Genomic DNA, 14585 nt, shown 5'->3' on the forward strand with positions numbered 1-14585 from the left:
CAATACAAGCTTTAATTACATAAGTAAAAAGATGATTCCAACCCCAGTCTTCCCTTCCTGCCTCTCCTTCATCTTTTCTGGTTCCATGCTGGTGTGTTTTTATGCAAAACCAAACATCTTTCTTGTTTAGGGAAAGGAGTAATAGAAGTGTCAGTGTTTGTTAACAGATTTGACAAACTGTGGCAGGAAAAGCTATCTTTTTTATATTTTGGCATGAACAGTCACCCTTTTATTGGGCCATTAATGCTATTTCAGAGCATCGTGCTGTATCCACAGGCAATAATTTAGCAGTTGTTTATCAGGAGCTTTCATAAAGCTTTGAATAGTATTATAAGATTCAGTAACACTAACAACAGCATTTCAGAATCCGTGACAGTTTAGATGGGATATCCGTGAAAGTAGTTGTTCAGGGATGCATGACCCACATAACCTATAAATGTGATTGGAAGTTACAGTGCTGGCATAGGCTGATGGATAGCAGATTAGAGCCTTGATTAACCATGTGATTCACAGGCTGGGAATATATTGTCCTAAGAAAGATTCATTAGATGCAATCAGAATTTCAAGTGGTCAGATGAAATTCAAATGTGCTGTGTGCTTTTTTTTTCTTCACCCCACCCCACCTCTCTCTCTCTCCCTCCCTCCCTTCCTCCCTCCCCCTGCCTTGTGTTTTTTTTCTTAGGTTGCCCTCTTATTCATTTCTTTCTTTATTTTATTTCCAGAGCTGGAAAATACTACTTTGATGAATCTGTTCCTCACCCTAAAGCTGTCTGTCTGTTATTCATCAGAAAGCAGGTCACAGTTCAGTGAGCAGAAGAAAAGATTTTAATAGAAGCTGTGCCAAGGGCTGTAATGCATCATTTTAGGGCCCTAATTACATTACAATGACAAATATCAATGGTGACAACAGCAATAACCTACATCCTTTAATGGCTATGCTGGAAAAGGAGTTTGGGCACTGCGCCATCAGATTAGACTTGGTTTCAAAACATAGGCCATTAGAAGTGTGTGTGTCCACAGTATTATTGGCTGATAACTGAAGCCCAGTGGAAAGGCCTGTAAATAAATGGAGTCTCTCTAAAGCCTGGTCCCATGGGACAAAAGAGGCAAAATTAGATGACTGAGGAAGCAGACATGTTTCCGAGGCAACTTTGTTTTTCCATGTGAGGAAATCACTTTATGAAATCATACTTTTTCCTTCTCCTGGAAGTTAGACTGATTATGAAAAAAAAACATTTACCTGGTGTCTAAGAGAAAAAAAAAGATCCTAAAGTGTTTTTAAATGTAGGGGTTTTAAATTGTGTATGAATTTAGAAATGTGGAGTTGTGCTTTAGCTTTGTCAGAGTTTGTACCTTATGCAAAGAAGAATGAGTTTCCAGGCCCCCTCCAGGGGCAGTAGGAAGAAGTCTACTGAGATTCTAACTTACATTATCAGTACCTGCACCTTCAAGGTTTAGGGCAGCATCATACGAATCCCACTCAAATAGCTTCTGGCAGCTAACTCCATCTCTTGTACAATCTGTGAAAGACTGTCAAGCTTGTTGCTGTGGCATTATCTCATACAATTAATTGCAGAAACAGTTGCAGTTCGAGACAGAATGTACTTCGTATTTATTGTGTGGAAAGGTCTGATTTAAGACTTTTCTTGGTACAGGATATGTAATGCCCTTCCTATCATTTGTGCATGTACATGGTGTTTTCCTTCATGCCTTTGGGCTGCCTGTGATCTCCAAAGGTAGTCAGTCCATGTCTCGGTCATGCTGTGCCTCTGCAGTCTGCTGCTGCTCAGTTGGGCTGTCTCCTTGCTGCCTGAGAGTTGAGGGTGATAAAATATAACTGTTGGCACACCCCTGTAACTGGGGATGCTCATTGTTAAGGGAAGTGAAGACTGTTTTAATAAGGAAAAAGTGCAAACACTTCGGCATAGCAAGGGCTTCTTGGCTTTGTTGTGACTGGCCTAGTGGGCCCCTTGCCTAGCTGAGAAATACTGCTGGGGAATGTTCTGACATCACTTGAAGCTATTTTAGCAAGCTCTTTTTCTTCTCCGTAGGCTGAGCTGGGTGCTGTCTCCATCAGCTCACTTCCCTGCATACAGCATGAAAGGACTCGCTGTTCTGCACTCCAGTGGTATTGATATCAAGAAGTTAATTGCAGTTTTGTAACTGTTCATACTTAGTCACCTGTTTTCAGTTACTTACAGCTTTTGGAAGACTCTTTTTAGCTTAACATTTCCCAGTTTCAGAATCTGCCAGAGGTGAATTTTTGTATATATCCTGAGCAAATATGTTTTAGCCACTTTTTGGCCAGAAGCGCAGTAGATGAGAGACATACTTCTCCTGTTGGGGAGGGGGGAGAGAAGTGATCAGAAAGGAAAAGTCATAGCTGAAATAACTTGAAATAGCTGTGGTTTAGTACCTAAATTGAGAAGAAATGCCTCAAAGTGAATTGAATAAAATTGTTTTTGTTGACTAAGCTATATTCTAGCTGAACTGTAATTTACGGATTTGATGGAGAAGCCAGTGAAGTTTTACAGCCTTTGTTACACAAGAGGTCAGATAAGATAATCGTAGCAGTCCTTTCTGGCCTTAAAATCTATGAATCTTACAAGCCTTTTAAAATTAGATGCTGAGTTCCTGCTTGGCACTTCAAGCCAGTTTTTTTTTTCTCAATTCCTTAGCAGTGCAGTAAAAACATCCAGCTAACGTAGCTGAGGTGGAAGACTGGTTTTCCAAACGCTCTCCTCAGGAGCTGCACAGTAGGTAGGTAAGGGAGCGACAGGCATTTTAAAGATGGGTAGGAGGAGTTGTTTTGCAGTGGAGGAAAGCATGATGTGCTTTTTTTTTTTTTTACTAAGGTACGTATGTGTTTTAAATGGCAGGCCAGGAGCTTCAGCTTATGTCAAGACAGGATCGCTTTGGGGTTTTCTGCTCATATAAAAAGCCTCAAAGAACAGCATACGTAGTTTTCTCTTTGGCTTTAAGGCACTTGGAAGATTCCTTTGAAAAATAAAAGCAGTGTGGCTGGAACACAAAATTTGGAAATGACTAAATTAATGGTGCTTGAACCACTACGGCACAGGTACTTTACAGCTGTGCCTTGTATTACAGTCTGCAATTCCTTAATCAAATATCATTTCTCAAGTAATGCCATATCAGATTGTGCAGCCTCTCTGGCTGAAGCTTAGGTGCATACATCTTGTCACTCCCTGTACTGCTCTGTGTAACAAGCAGTTCATAAATTTCCATGTCAACGAGTATAGTGAACGCTGCCTGTTGAAAGAAATATTTAAGTTTTACATTGTGGGATATCTGATATTATAGGCACATCTAGACCTTTGAAATTGGCAGGTAATTCAGCTTTGTGGTAAACAGACCATATTCTGTAGTGTCCTATAAGGTACCCGTGCTGCTGAATAAGTAGAAAGTGTGTAGTAGATGAATGTAAAAAGTGTATTAAAATGCATAAATTTAATGAGACAAATACTTGCATTAACAGTGAAGACCAGTGAGAAGATACAGGGACAGTGCAACATAGAAATTTGTGTGTAAATAATGTATGGGAGTTTAGATGGATTTCAGAGAAATTAAGAAGTAGTATTGCAAAATGTGTTTATGTGTTAACTCGAATGTATCACACAGTATGCACAAGGGGGCAGAGTTAGTTTCACATGTCCCCTTACCTCTAGCAAACCATGTCTGCTGGTTACACAGCTGTGTAACTGTAGTATTTCTGGAATGCAGATTTATTTTATATGGACTTCTGACTTTTTTACTGCTACTTCTGAGCCTTTCTGTTCTATACATTCTTTCCTAAGCATTTGCCATTTAAAAGACAGCATAGCAAAACGGCTAGAAGGTTTGCTGTTAAAAGAAGGACGGCTAAATTTCACAAGTTTGTATGTCTTCATCATATGGTTAGTGATTTTGCAAGAGGAAGAGCATTCTGTCCTACCATATAATGAGGAACTGATCCTGGTTAGAATTTATTAGAAGAAAGTTATGATTTATTGTAGGAAAGTCTATGCGGCTTTAAATATTCTGTTCCTGAAGCTGTAATTCTTGTGTTATCTCACCAAATCATCTCTGTTGCTATTGAGATTTGCAGATTAAATATACAGACTGAGAATTGATCTCCAGTATGGAAATAAAACATTGTATATTATTTATTTCTTATCACAGTTATGGCATGAAAGTAACTACTATTAACTTCGGGTTTGATAACAGCGTGTGAGAAAAGACTGCAGTATCCCTTTCTGAAATATTTGGTAGCATTATTATCATTGAAGTTATATATTACAATGCTAATGTTCTCATGATATACACTGTTAGTAGTAAATGATTTATTTGTTCCCATTGCTTACAGTGGCATTGCTGTAATTTGAAATGCTCCTTTCTTTTGCATCTTAGGAGAAAGTTTAGTTTGATACATAGAATTTTGTTTATCTTTTTTGTTACATCTCCTGAAGGTTTTGTTCTTTAAATGCCTGTGATTGTATAGCCAAAATTGACTCATCTTTGTGTCAGTGCTAAACAGGGTTTTTTAAGGAAAACTCTTTAGCCAGAAGTTACTAGCTCCCTAAGTAATTTTGAATTGGTGTCCAAATACTTTTGTTATTTTGATAACATGTGCTGGACAGAGGATGGCCAGAGATGAAAAAAAAAGCAAACAAATGTCTCTTTAGTGTTCATGGGTGACAATCACATTTGAGAATTTATATAATTGAACTTCTTTTTCCTTGTCACTTGCAGGCAGAAATTGTCAAGAGGCTGAATGCTATATGTGCACAAGTCATTCCCTTCCTGTCCCAAGAGGTAGGTAGTCATTTGTACTGCTTCTGATCTAAACGATTGCCTCATCGTATCTATTACAAAAGTGGGACTTTGTGTTGAGACTGTTTCCTTATGAATCTCTTGGCGCTTGTAGATGACTTTCCACTGTGCTGTTATCACCGTAACTTCATTATCTTCTCCAAGTCTATTATAACGTGGTTTAAATATATTTATGAAATGGAATGTGTTTTAATGTGCTAAACAAAATTTTAGTTGTTTAAATCTTTGTTGTCCAATGGAGTTTGTATTGCAGTTACGATTTAGTTGGTCTAAAATCAGGGGTCAGCCTGCAGAAATGCTAGCAAGGCATGATTTGTGCTGTGTCCTTGGTAATGAGCATTAAAGTCCAGCAGAAACTTCTATTTTGGTATATGAGTAGTGATGTTCAAAACAGTAGGCATAGAAATGCGTCTTAGAAAACAGAAATAGAAACAGAAATGCTCTCTGCATCCCAGATTACTTACTACCTTAAATCATTTTGTGGTTTGTTTTTTTTTTGTGTATTTAGGGAATATAAACAGAAGAGTGAAACTCACTGTGAGCTAATTTCTCAAAGCACTAATTTCCTCCAAATTATGATTTGCTGGTATTACCATGAGTGCATTGTAGATACTTTGAGGGGCACTGGGATTTGGGGAAGTTGGTGGAAGCTAGGGAGGGAGCTTTGAAGCAACTGGTGTATGTGAAGTAAAAAGAAAGTGTGGTTCATGAAGGGAGACCTTGGGTGCATTAAGGGCTTCCCTTGCCTGCCCCTCTGGAGGAAAGGGGCTGGAGATTAGGGTCTTGCTGACACAGATTGGTGTGCATCTATTTAGCTCAGGGTTTCATTTCAATCTGTAGCTGTGAAGTCAAAGCTGGAGGATGTATTTCTGTAAAACATCATGTCTGAGAACATGATGCAACTATTTCTCCTACCTTTTCAGTTCCATAAAATGCCATTGCTTTTCAGGAGAGCTGCTCAACCTGCTGTGAATGAGAGACTCTGTGCTTGATACTGTCATTCAGCTAATGCACTGTGTGTGTGCACGTGTGTATCTGTGTGTGTTTGAAACGAGAATAACACTATCAAAACTAGAACCCAACAATGTTCATGAGTGCCACTGTGCTCTCTGCTTATTAAGATGGATTTGTGGAAACTAAATTTCGTGTCATGTTCTAGCCACATTGCTGGGGGACTAGAATTCAAGTCCTTGCACAAATCTAAAACAAATAGCTGTTTTGTGCTTGGCCACTTCAGAATCTCTATACATACAGTTACAGGGGTTTAGTTGCTGTGCAAAATAGCACACCATATAAAAACGTGGTGTAAAGCTGATTCATACTCATGCTAAGTGAATACTAAAATGACACGATTTTGGTACAAAGACAGAGGTGAGTACTTGGCAGGAAAAGTTGGTATCTTGGCAAAGACACAGGATCAGCATTTCCATGACAGACATCTTCTCTAGAGTATGTGATACTGTGTTTAGAAACTTTGTATCAGTATAGTACTGTTGGTACTGGTACTACTTTTGGCTGAAGTGATAAAAAAAACTTTAATACTGAACACAAGTAAGTCACTCTGCTCTGCTTGCTCTGCTTCCACAAATCCTGCCCACGTGCTCCCATGGAATAGGTGTTTTTTGCCAACTAGATAAGCAAAGGGATTACATGGGCTTAGAATATATTTGAAGAAAGATGTGTTTGCTTCACAGTGACTGATAGATTTTGGCCTTTGAGTTTGAAAATCCTAGCCTCCACCCCTGCTAGATACTCACGTGGAATTGACAAAAAAAATATAAAAGGCTGTATGTTTTTGAGCTTTAATGTTAGTGGCACACCACTCAGGTGAGCATGGACTCTCTCCTTTTTCTCTGCTCGCTGTGCCTCACACTCTCCTGTCCCTGGAGCTAAATCACCCTGGAATCATTCTTCTGTAAATTGGTACTGGTATGTTTTAAGTCCCTGCCATAGATGGAGAAAGCACTGTTGAAGACTGCACACTGTACTTTCTTCTATTAAGGAGAATGTCACTTGTGGTATTCAGATGTAATAATAACTTGTGAACTATGAGTTGAGGGCCCTGATCACATTTAAGGATCTCCTGGCCATCAAACTAGACATGGAGAGCAACTTGAAAGCAATTCTGGACTTAGCCATTGCAGTAGCTTGTCATTAATAGGCTAGTTATGAGAACTGTTTAAGTGGACAACTGAGATGATCCAGGTTGTAAATTTAGAAAGTGATGTTGTCCCACTTTTGTTGTGGGTACAGTACCACCCAGTGAGGGCTTAAGTGCCCCAGCACCAGTGTGCTTAATGGCTGCATAAAGAAAAGGTTTAATGTGTCTTGACAGTGCAACTGATTGTGATAGTTTTTGTATTGGGCTTAGGAAAATCTTGGTAATTGTTTGACCTCTGTTAGTAGAAATACATATTTAAATTGGTCTATATTGGCATATGCTGATGTGTCAAACATCTTCAGATTTGAGCATTCTGCTAGTCTTGGTTTCTGTCTAATTTGTGTCTTTAAAAAGTGAGTGCCTTAATGGAAGTCTTTTTATTTTATCATCTAGATTAATAGAGAATTGAATTGCAGCATGTTTTTGCTGTTTATGCATTTTGCATACAGTCTGATTGTGGAATAGTGGCTGAAAAATGTGATCAGGCTCCTTTGTATTGCGCCTGAGGGAAAAATGAACAAAATACAGTGGTTGCATGCACTGATGGGAACATTATTGCCTCATAATAGCACCAGGTTAACTTGTCTTATTGCTTGTTAACTTCGTAAGGAATCAATGGCTTGTGATAACTCACTTAGAAGTAAGAAATTGTGGGCAAAATTGCTAGAGATCTTGTGAAAAGGATGCAGTTACAATACGTCACCTTACTGTGTACTACCGACTGGTTATTTTTCAGGGGACAATCCAGCAAAGTATTCAGTTACTTTTCCAGGCTTCAGTCCATTTTACTGTGCTGTACATCATCTAAGCATATACTGAAAATAAAGTTCCTAACCTGCCTAAATGCACAGTCAACTACTACCTTGCTTTTACATTGACTCCAACTTAGGCAGACTGTAAAAAACAGCACAAAGAATTAGAAGCTTTCCATTTTGATATGAAAGAGTGACTTTGAGGTTGAGGCATGAGATGGACCACAGGGGCAATGTGTGTTCAATTTTTGCAGTGGTTTTAGTTTTCCTGTGTTCCAACAGTCATTTTCCACCTCCATGTAATGTTGTAAGATACCAGCATGCTCAAGGTAGTTCCTATTGCAGCAGGTGAAAGGGGTGCCTGCCAGGGTGTAGGTAAATAGTTGAAGGTGGTTAGCACTCAGTTGACTTCTGTGCTTTGATCTGCAGCAGTTGGTATAGGGTAGTTCAATGTTCACATCATTAAATGATCTAGCCAGTAAGATGCAATTCATTTTGGATCTAAGACCATAGACAGCACCTCTGCTAATTTACACTTCTCAACTGAATTTACCAACTGCAGCAGAATGTGACACTTCCATACCCCTGTGGCTTTCAAGTTGGGACTGGTTTCTGTCTGCTCAAGGTGGTGTGTGTGGCTGGTTGCAACCTGTGGCTGTTATTGTGGGCTGTTGAGTGCTGAACGACCTCATATGCTGGAGAGTGGTATTTGTTCAGGGTGTCTGGAGATACTCATATATCACAGTTACCTTCTTTTGAGTAAATATTGACGGTGTTTATATTCATGAGACACATGCAAGCTGGCTGATGCACAGCTAATGCTGTAGTTGTGGCAACTTGAAGCTCAGCACAACCTGCAAATGCTGCTTGAGAAGCCAGATATATGTTCACAGTATTGATACCTGTCAACTTCCATGCTACAGTACAAGCATTAGGGGTAGGCTGGAAGAGGCTTTAATGAACTTTTTTTGGAAGGTGCACTTTCCTTTCCAATTGCTAGTGAACTAACTAATAACAAGCCAGTTAAAAGAGATCTTCAGTTCCCTGTGCACGTTAAGGTGATTAGAAGTACAATAAAACGCCAAGCGCTGGTATGCATACATGCAAACAAACATCAAAAGGAAATGCTTCATTTAATTCAGTCACCTCCTGGATACCCGTTGTTGGTTTTCCTTTTATGAGATTGATGTGGACTATAATATGCTTGCTCTTCTTTGTACATACTTTTCCTAGAGGTGCTTCTAAACTGCAGCAAATTTGGATGAGTGTGAGATCCATTACATAGAAGCAGAGCAGGAGTTCTCGCATGCTGTTCAGAAGGAAGTAGTTTTTGGTCTGAGATGTGAGAGTCTGAGAAGACAAAATTATTTTCCTCCATCTTAGACTTGCCCCAGACTAGAGCTTAAACAGTAAGTACAAGGAAGCTGTCAGAGATCTGTAATCCTTCTGCCAAGGAAGGCAACTCATTAGCAACTTAAGCATATATTGCTAATAATGTTCTTATATTTTTATGAAGTGGTTATTACATCTTGTCTAAGATATGGTGCTGGATGCAGTGACCCAGCTTGTCCCTTTTAGCTTTCTAAGTGTATGCTATACTCCATGGTAAATGTGTGTTTACTGTCCAGTTCTCACTAAGATTTTTGGCATGGCCTTGTCTCATGCTGTCTTTAGATAAGGCTTTTCAGAAGGACATTTCAGTTCTTAAGCAAGACTTGTACTCCCTCTGAGCAGATAAGACAGCAAAATAATACAAGTAAAGCATAGCAGAGCTTTCTTGCTTCTGCAAAGTGAGCTGTTCAGTGAGTTTTGCTTGGATGTTGTTGGTGCTGAAGACAGGCTGTAATTAGGTGTTTTTAACACCAATGTCAGTGCATGTGTGCTTGGGGGAATTTCAACTGCTCATTTGCTGTCAGCACAGCTCCCCTGTCTTTGGGAGTTGTGGGGAGCTCTGACATGTTATAAAAAGCCGGGCATTTTCCATTATGCTGCAATGCCTGTGCATGAGGTAGGACCTGGTGACAAGACTGTGTGGTGAGACAATGGGATGGTGAAAAAACCTACATCCTTCTTGTGGTCTCTGTAGCTGTTGCTACCCACTGTGAGACTGAAAGGAGGTGATTTTCAGCACAAGTGCAGACACACCTCTCATTACAGAAAGCAAAAAGGGGAAAAGAGGCAAGAGAAGTTAGAAAGGAGAAAAAGTACTTGTCTTCATGACAGGTGGGGCAGGGTATTGAGCTCATTGCTCTGGCCTGTTAAGTGTGTTGCAAAATACTGTTTTCCCATAACTGAAACAAACTAGGTCTGTCATTTGCTCATGTGCACAGAGGAAGGCTAGCATTAAATGTGTGTGGAAGTTGCAACCCTGTGTCTGTATTTGTTTGGGAGAAAAGTAACCCTTCCTTGCTGTTGCTGTATTTACGTGGCTGTATATGGCTATATGATCACTTGATGGTAATGTGTATCACTTGATACATGTATCACTTGATACTTGTGTATCGAGTGATCACTTGATGGTAATGGTGCTAATGTGTATTGCTTAGTTTTAACATAATGCAGCTTGTTGCCAGTACACTGGCCTGGGAAGGCATATAGACACCTGGCAGGTACTGGAACCATCCTTGGGTACACATTCGGGCTGACTGAGCCAGCTGACATACCACACAGTGGGCCCCTGGGCTCCCTGCCTTTCACTTTGGTTTTGGGTTGCAGTGGGTCCCTGGAGCCCAGTTGGGCTCCCTTGCTGAGTGTAGAGATCCTTATGCATTACTGGAGCCATGTCTGGTAATGCGGAGACTCCAGTCTGCCCCACTTTTGGAAAGGCTATGAGCAGACAGTGGCCTCTTCAAACCCTGCATGGGCTTTCCTCTGCCTTTATCCACTGGAGTGTGTAGTTTGTGCCTGTGACTTGCAGTAGCCCCAGGGTCACTCAGGACAGGCCTCCTGTGTGGTTTCAGGGAGCTGAGCAGGCATCTGCTCTATTACTGCAATGAGGTGGAAGTGATGGAGAGGCTAATTACAGACCATCTATTTTGAGTCTTTTGCATACTATGCTACTGAAGATTAAATCAATGTTAAAGCAGCTAGCAATAGGAGAGTTTTAATTGTCTCTACTGTGTCTAATTTAGGTTCAGTGTTACTAGGCCCATGGGTTTTTTCCTCTCTGTGAAGGCTTGATCCCAAACCTATTAGAATCAATGAAAGATGCCTTGTGTGCCTGCTCTAGCAGAAATCTGAAAGTGAGGTTTTGGTAGTCCACCACTTCACCTTCTCTTGTGCTCACTTGGCAATGAAATAGTATTTTCCCCAGATTTTTCTGAGAGCCTACTGTAAAGGAACAGAAAACATTCCAGCTTTTGGGGAGATGACTCATCTTCTGAATCCTGGATGAAAATTGGAGTAATTTCTATAACTTTGATGGTTTTAGGCCAGCTCTCTGTGGGTCCCTCAGAAGATTTTTGTTCTGCTGCCTGTTGGCCTGGGAATAGAATATAAGTAAATGGGTGTTGTAATAGCATGCCTTCTTTACCTCAGTGCAAAAAGCATTTCCTAGGAAATGGTGCAAAGACAAGATGACTGTGAATGTCTCAGTAAATTAGTTTATTTTTTAAAAAATGTAAAGATTTTTCAAACTCTTTGTCGTTCTTTTTGGGTTTTTTTGATGACTTGATGAAAAATTCTGTGACTCGTTTTTGGAGTGAGTGACTTCCACCAGAAAATGTCCACAGGGTGGACATATAGAGCCATGTGTCACCAGGCTTTCAGCTATATAATCAATGAAAGCTGTACCTGTCCTTAACAAGTGATGACCTGGAGATGATAACACATTGTCAGGAACTTGAGGCTTGAGTGAGTATCATGATCTCCTATTTTCTAGTTCTCTGTGATAGTGATACACTGGATTTTTTTTACATCATTTTTTCCTGAATAACAAGAACATGTTTGCTCGTGTTCAGCCTGCTTTTTAGTCTTTATATTGTCTTCTTATAAGTGATGGATTTGGTTTACATTAACACTGTAGTTTTACAAAACTCTAAATGGGTCTGCTGTGATTCTGTTTGCAGCAATATGTTATTTGGTCTCCAGGCATTTCCTAAATTTAATTCTTCTTTGCTTAGAAACAAACCAGCCTAAACCCCATTTTTTTCCTTCCAAGAGTGTTTCTAAATTTCCTCCTTCATTATTTGCTTTTATCCATTTTCCGTAGTTGAGGTCAGCATTTCTTACAGTTATGGGTAGATTTTTAGGTTTGCTTTTCCTTGCCCTGAAGGCTTGTATGGGAGAGAGTTTATAAGAGAAAATGCCATTTTTTTGTGTGTTGCACTAAGAATTGTGAAATTTGAGTTTGCCAAGCCTCTGAAGTAGTTACAGCCCTCTGTCCCAGTGAGGCTTAGGGTGCTCCCTGGGGAGTCCTCATGCTCTTCACCTAACACTTTGTGTTGGAGGAAGTCTTGAGGATTTGGGTCCCCACCCTATTTTATGCTGCTTTTTGCTCCTGCTAAGGGCGCACAGGAGGAGTTACTGAATGGGTTGTACCTTGGCTCAATTCTTCCCATATACACAGCCATGGTGGGGCAAACTTGAGTCTTTTAAGAGATGTTCTCAGCCTTTTCCTTAAACTTTCCAAAGAACATTTAGATGATCGTTTGGATACAAAACTGATGTTTCATTGTTGTGATTTTAATACCTCTTCAGATAGGCAAGACCTTCTTCCTCTCTGTGTTCAACCTGTGCCTGTAAATCATAGATGTCTAACTCCCTGTGCAGATCACACAACCTACAAGCAATTCTTCCTGACCCCTCCTTGCACCTATTTGTCCTTTGTCATTGTGATCTGTGAGGCTGCCTGTGAAGATTGATATGCCACTTGTGGAGGTCTGAACAGGCATGGATCTGGTTGCAAGATGAGGGCCTTATTTTTTTGTAGTTGATATTTTCAAATAAATATCAGTCAGTTTTCAACATACAGCAATTTTGAATTTACTGCAGGAATACAGTATCACTCAAACTGAGATAATGTAACCACTGAAGCTTGTAAGCTGTGTTGTTAATTAGACCCTGTGTTTTTGATGGACTTTTTAAAGTTATTAAAATTTACATGTTGGGGTTTGAAATAATTAGTTTTTCATGTGTTTGACAGATTTGTGAATGGCATTTTAAATTTCTTTCTTATGGTTGAGCTGCTTTGAAACATACCTAAACGGAGAATCTGTATATCCCTCAGTGATGTGGGTGCTATGTGCTTGTTGGAAATACATACCTTTCTTTCCGAGAATACTTTTTTTGAATTTATGTAAAAGGTTTCCATACCATAAGGAAAGTGGCTTGCATTTTAAGTTGCCATGTAAATTCAAGAGCAAACGGTGCTGATGAGCAAAAGAAAGACAGTTTCCCATTTAGCCAGATTGTAGAATAGTTCTTTGGGGAGCAAAGGTGTAAGTCCTAGCATGTAATGGCGTAAGAATAAAAATCCTTTCTTTACCTATATACTTTTGCAGATCAACACACAATGTGCCTGTCTATTAGAGAATGATTATTTCAGACCTTGCATGTGTTTGAAAAGCAAATAAAGACAATAAAAGGAAGAAACTGTGCTTAATGCTTTAGAAAACAAATAATTTTATTCTTTTTCTGATCTTCATTTATAGCACCAGCAACAAGTGGTGCAGGCTGTGGAGCGTGCCAAGCAAGTCACCATGGCAGAACTGAACGCAATCATTGGGGTATGTGATCTTTCCATTTTTGCTCTGATTGTGTTTGTAAATACATTTTCTTTTTCTTTCTCTCTTGCATGAACTCATTTCCATCAGGTGGGCAAAAATTGTGGGCAGTGGTGAAGTTCAGTAGTGTGATCTTCATAAAAGTTGGTTTTTACCTGAAGACTTTTGCTTGTCCTACGCCAAGAAGACTAATGGGGTAATTGATGTCTGTATTGTATCTGTTCCCCAAAGCTGGGTCAGTATTTGTTTTATTTGTTGTCCTTTTAAAGTAAAATTGCTTCCATTGCATATCACCTGCCAATATACTTCTGCAGCCATGGCAACAGGTGGCCTTCAAATGGCACACTGGTTTTTTTTTCCATCCATGCTTCCCACATCTTTTTCTGGGTGTTAGCTCAAGACTCTGAATACTCATGATGCTTTTTTTTTACATTAAAAAAATAAACGAAACCCATCAAACCAACAAACAAAAGAACCCCCACCAAAACCAAAAAAACAAAGCAAACAACCAAAACCAATAGCAAACCAACTCATTACCGGTGTACTTACGGGTGCCCTGCTCCTAGTAATTTAAAAATACGGATGTGTGGAGACCCTCTTGTAAAAGCTTTACTGCCAGTGGTATTAGCCTGGTATAGAGATTTTATGGGTGTGGGCAGCCATGGTGTTTATATTTTACAACTGGAGAGGACAGACATAACAACGAAAGTGCTGGCTGTTCACACTACATAAAGTAAAGGTGAGAAGTCATAGCTTAATAGCACATTATTCTCATGTATAATTATACAGCTGGAGCAAGCTGTTGTTTAAGTTATTCTAATAAAGACACTACAACTGTACTTTATATCTTCTGCGCCTTCCCAAATGCTTTTTCTTTTGTGTATAGATTATACATAAAAGTATTTTCCTTTTTTTTTATTCAGTGTATCAAACACACTTTGAAATGCTAATTATTCCATTTCCTTTCATTAAAATTCAAATTGCTGAGTGAAGATGTGGATAAGGGTCGCCGAATAATCAATCTGAAGTGAAGATATTTCTTCAATTATGCCTCTGTCTTTTAAAAAGGAAATCAGGACTTTCTGATCATTGCTGACAGTTGTGTAGAGCAGCGGTCTG

The 14585-nt window shown here is 39.5% G+C and overlaps 1 protein-coding gene across 1 annotated transcript in view; it reads left to right on the forward strand.

Moving 5' to 3' along the window:
- LOC103802974 (transducin-like enhancer protein 4) overlaps window positions 1-13469 on the forward strand; it is a gene marked incomplete at its 3' end in the record, with an annotated part of 40183 nt that extends 26714 nt beyond the window's left edge. Inside the window, exons 4-5 of the mRNA XM_009075509.1 lie at window positions 4750-4812; window positions 13395-13469. Of these exons, the coding sequence (XP_009073757.1) occupies window positions 4750-4812; window positions 13395-13469 (138 nt within the window). The remainder of the gene's footprint in view (window positions 1-4749; window positions 4813-13394) is intronic.
- Window positions 13470-14585: the final 1116 nt, after the last annotated feature.

This window comes from Acanthisitta chloris, unplaced genomic scaffold, assembly GCF_000695815.1.
Source record: "Acanthisitta chloris isolate BGI_N310 unplaced genomic scaffold, ASM69581v1 scaffold36965, whole genome shotgun sequence".
NCBI lineage: Eukaryota > Metazoa > Chordata > Aves > Passeriformes > Acanthisittidae > Acanthisitta > Acanthisitta chloris.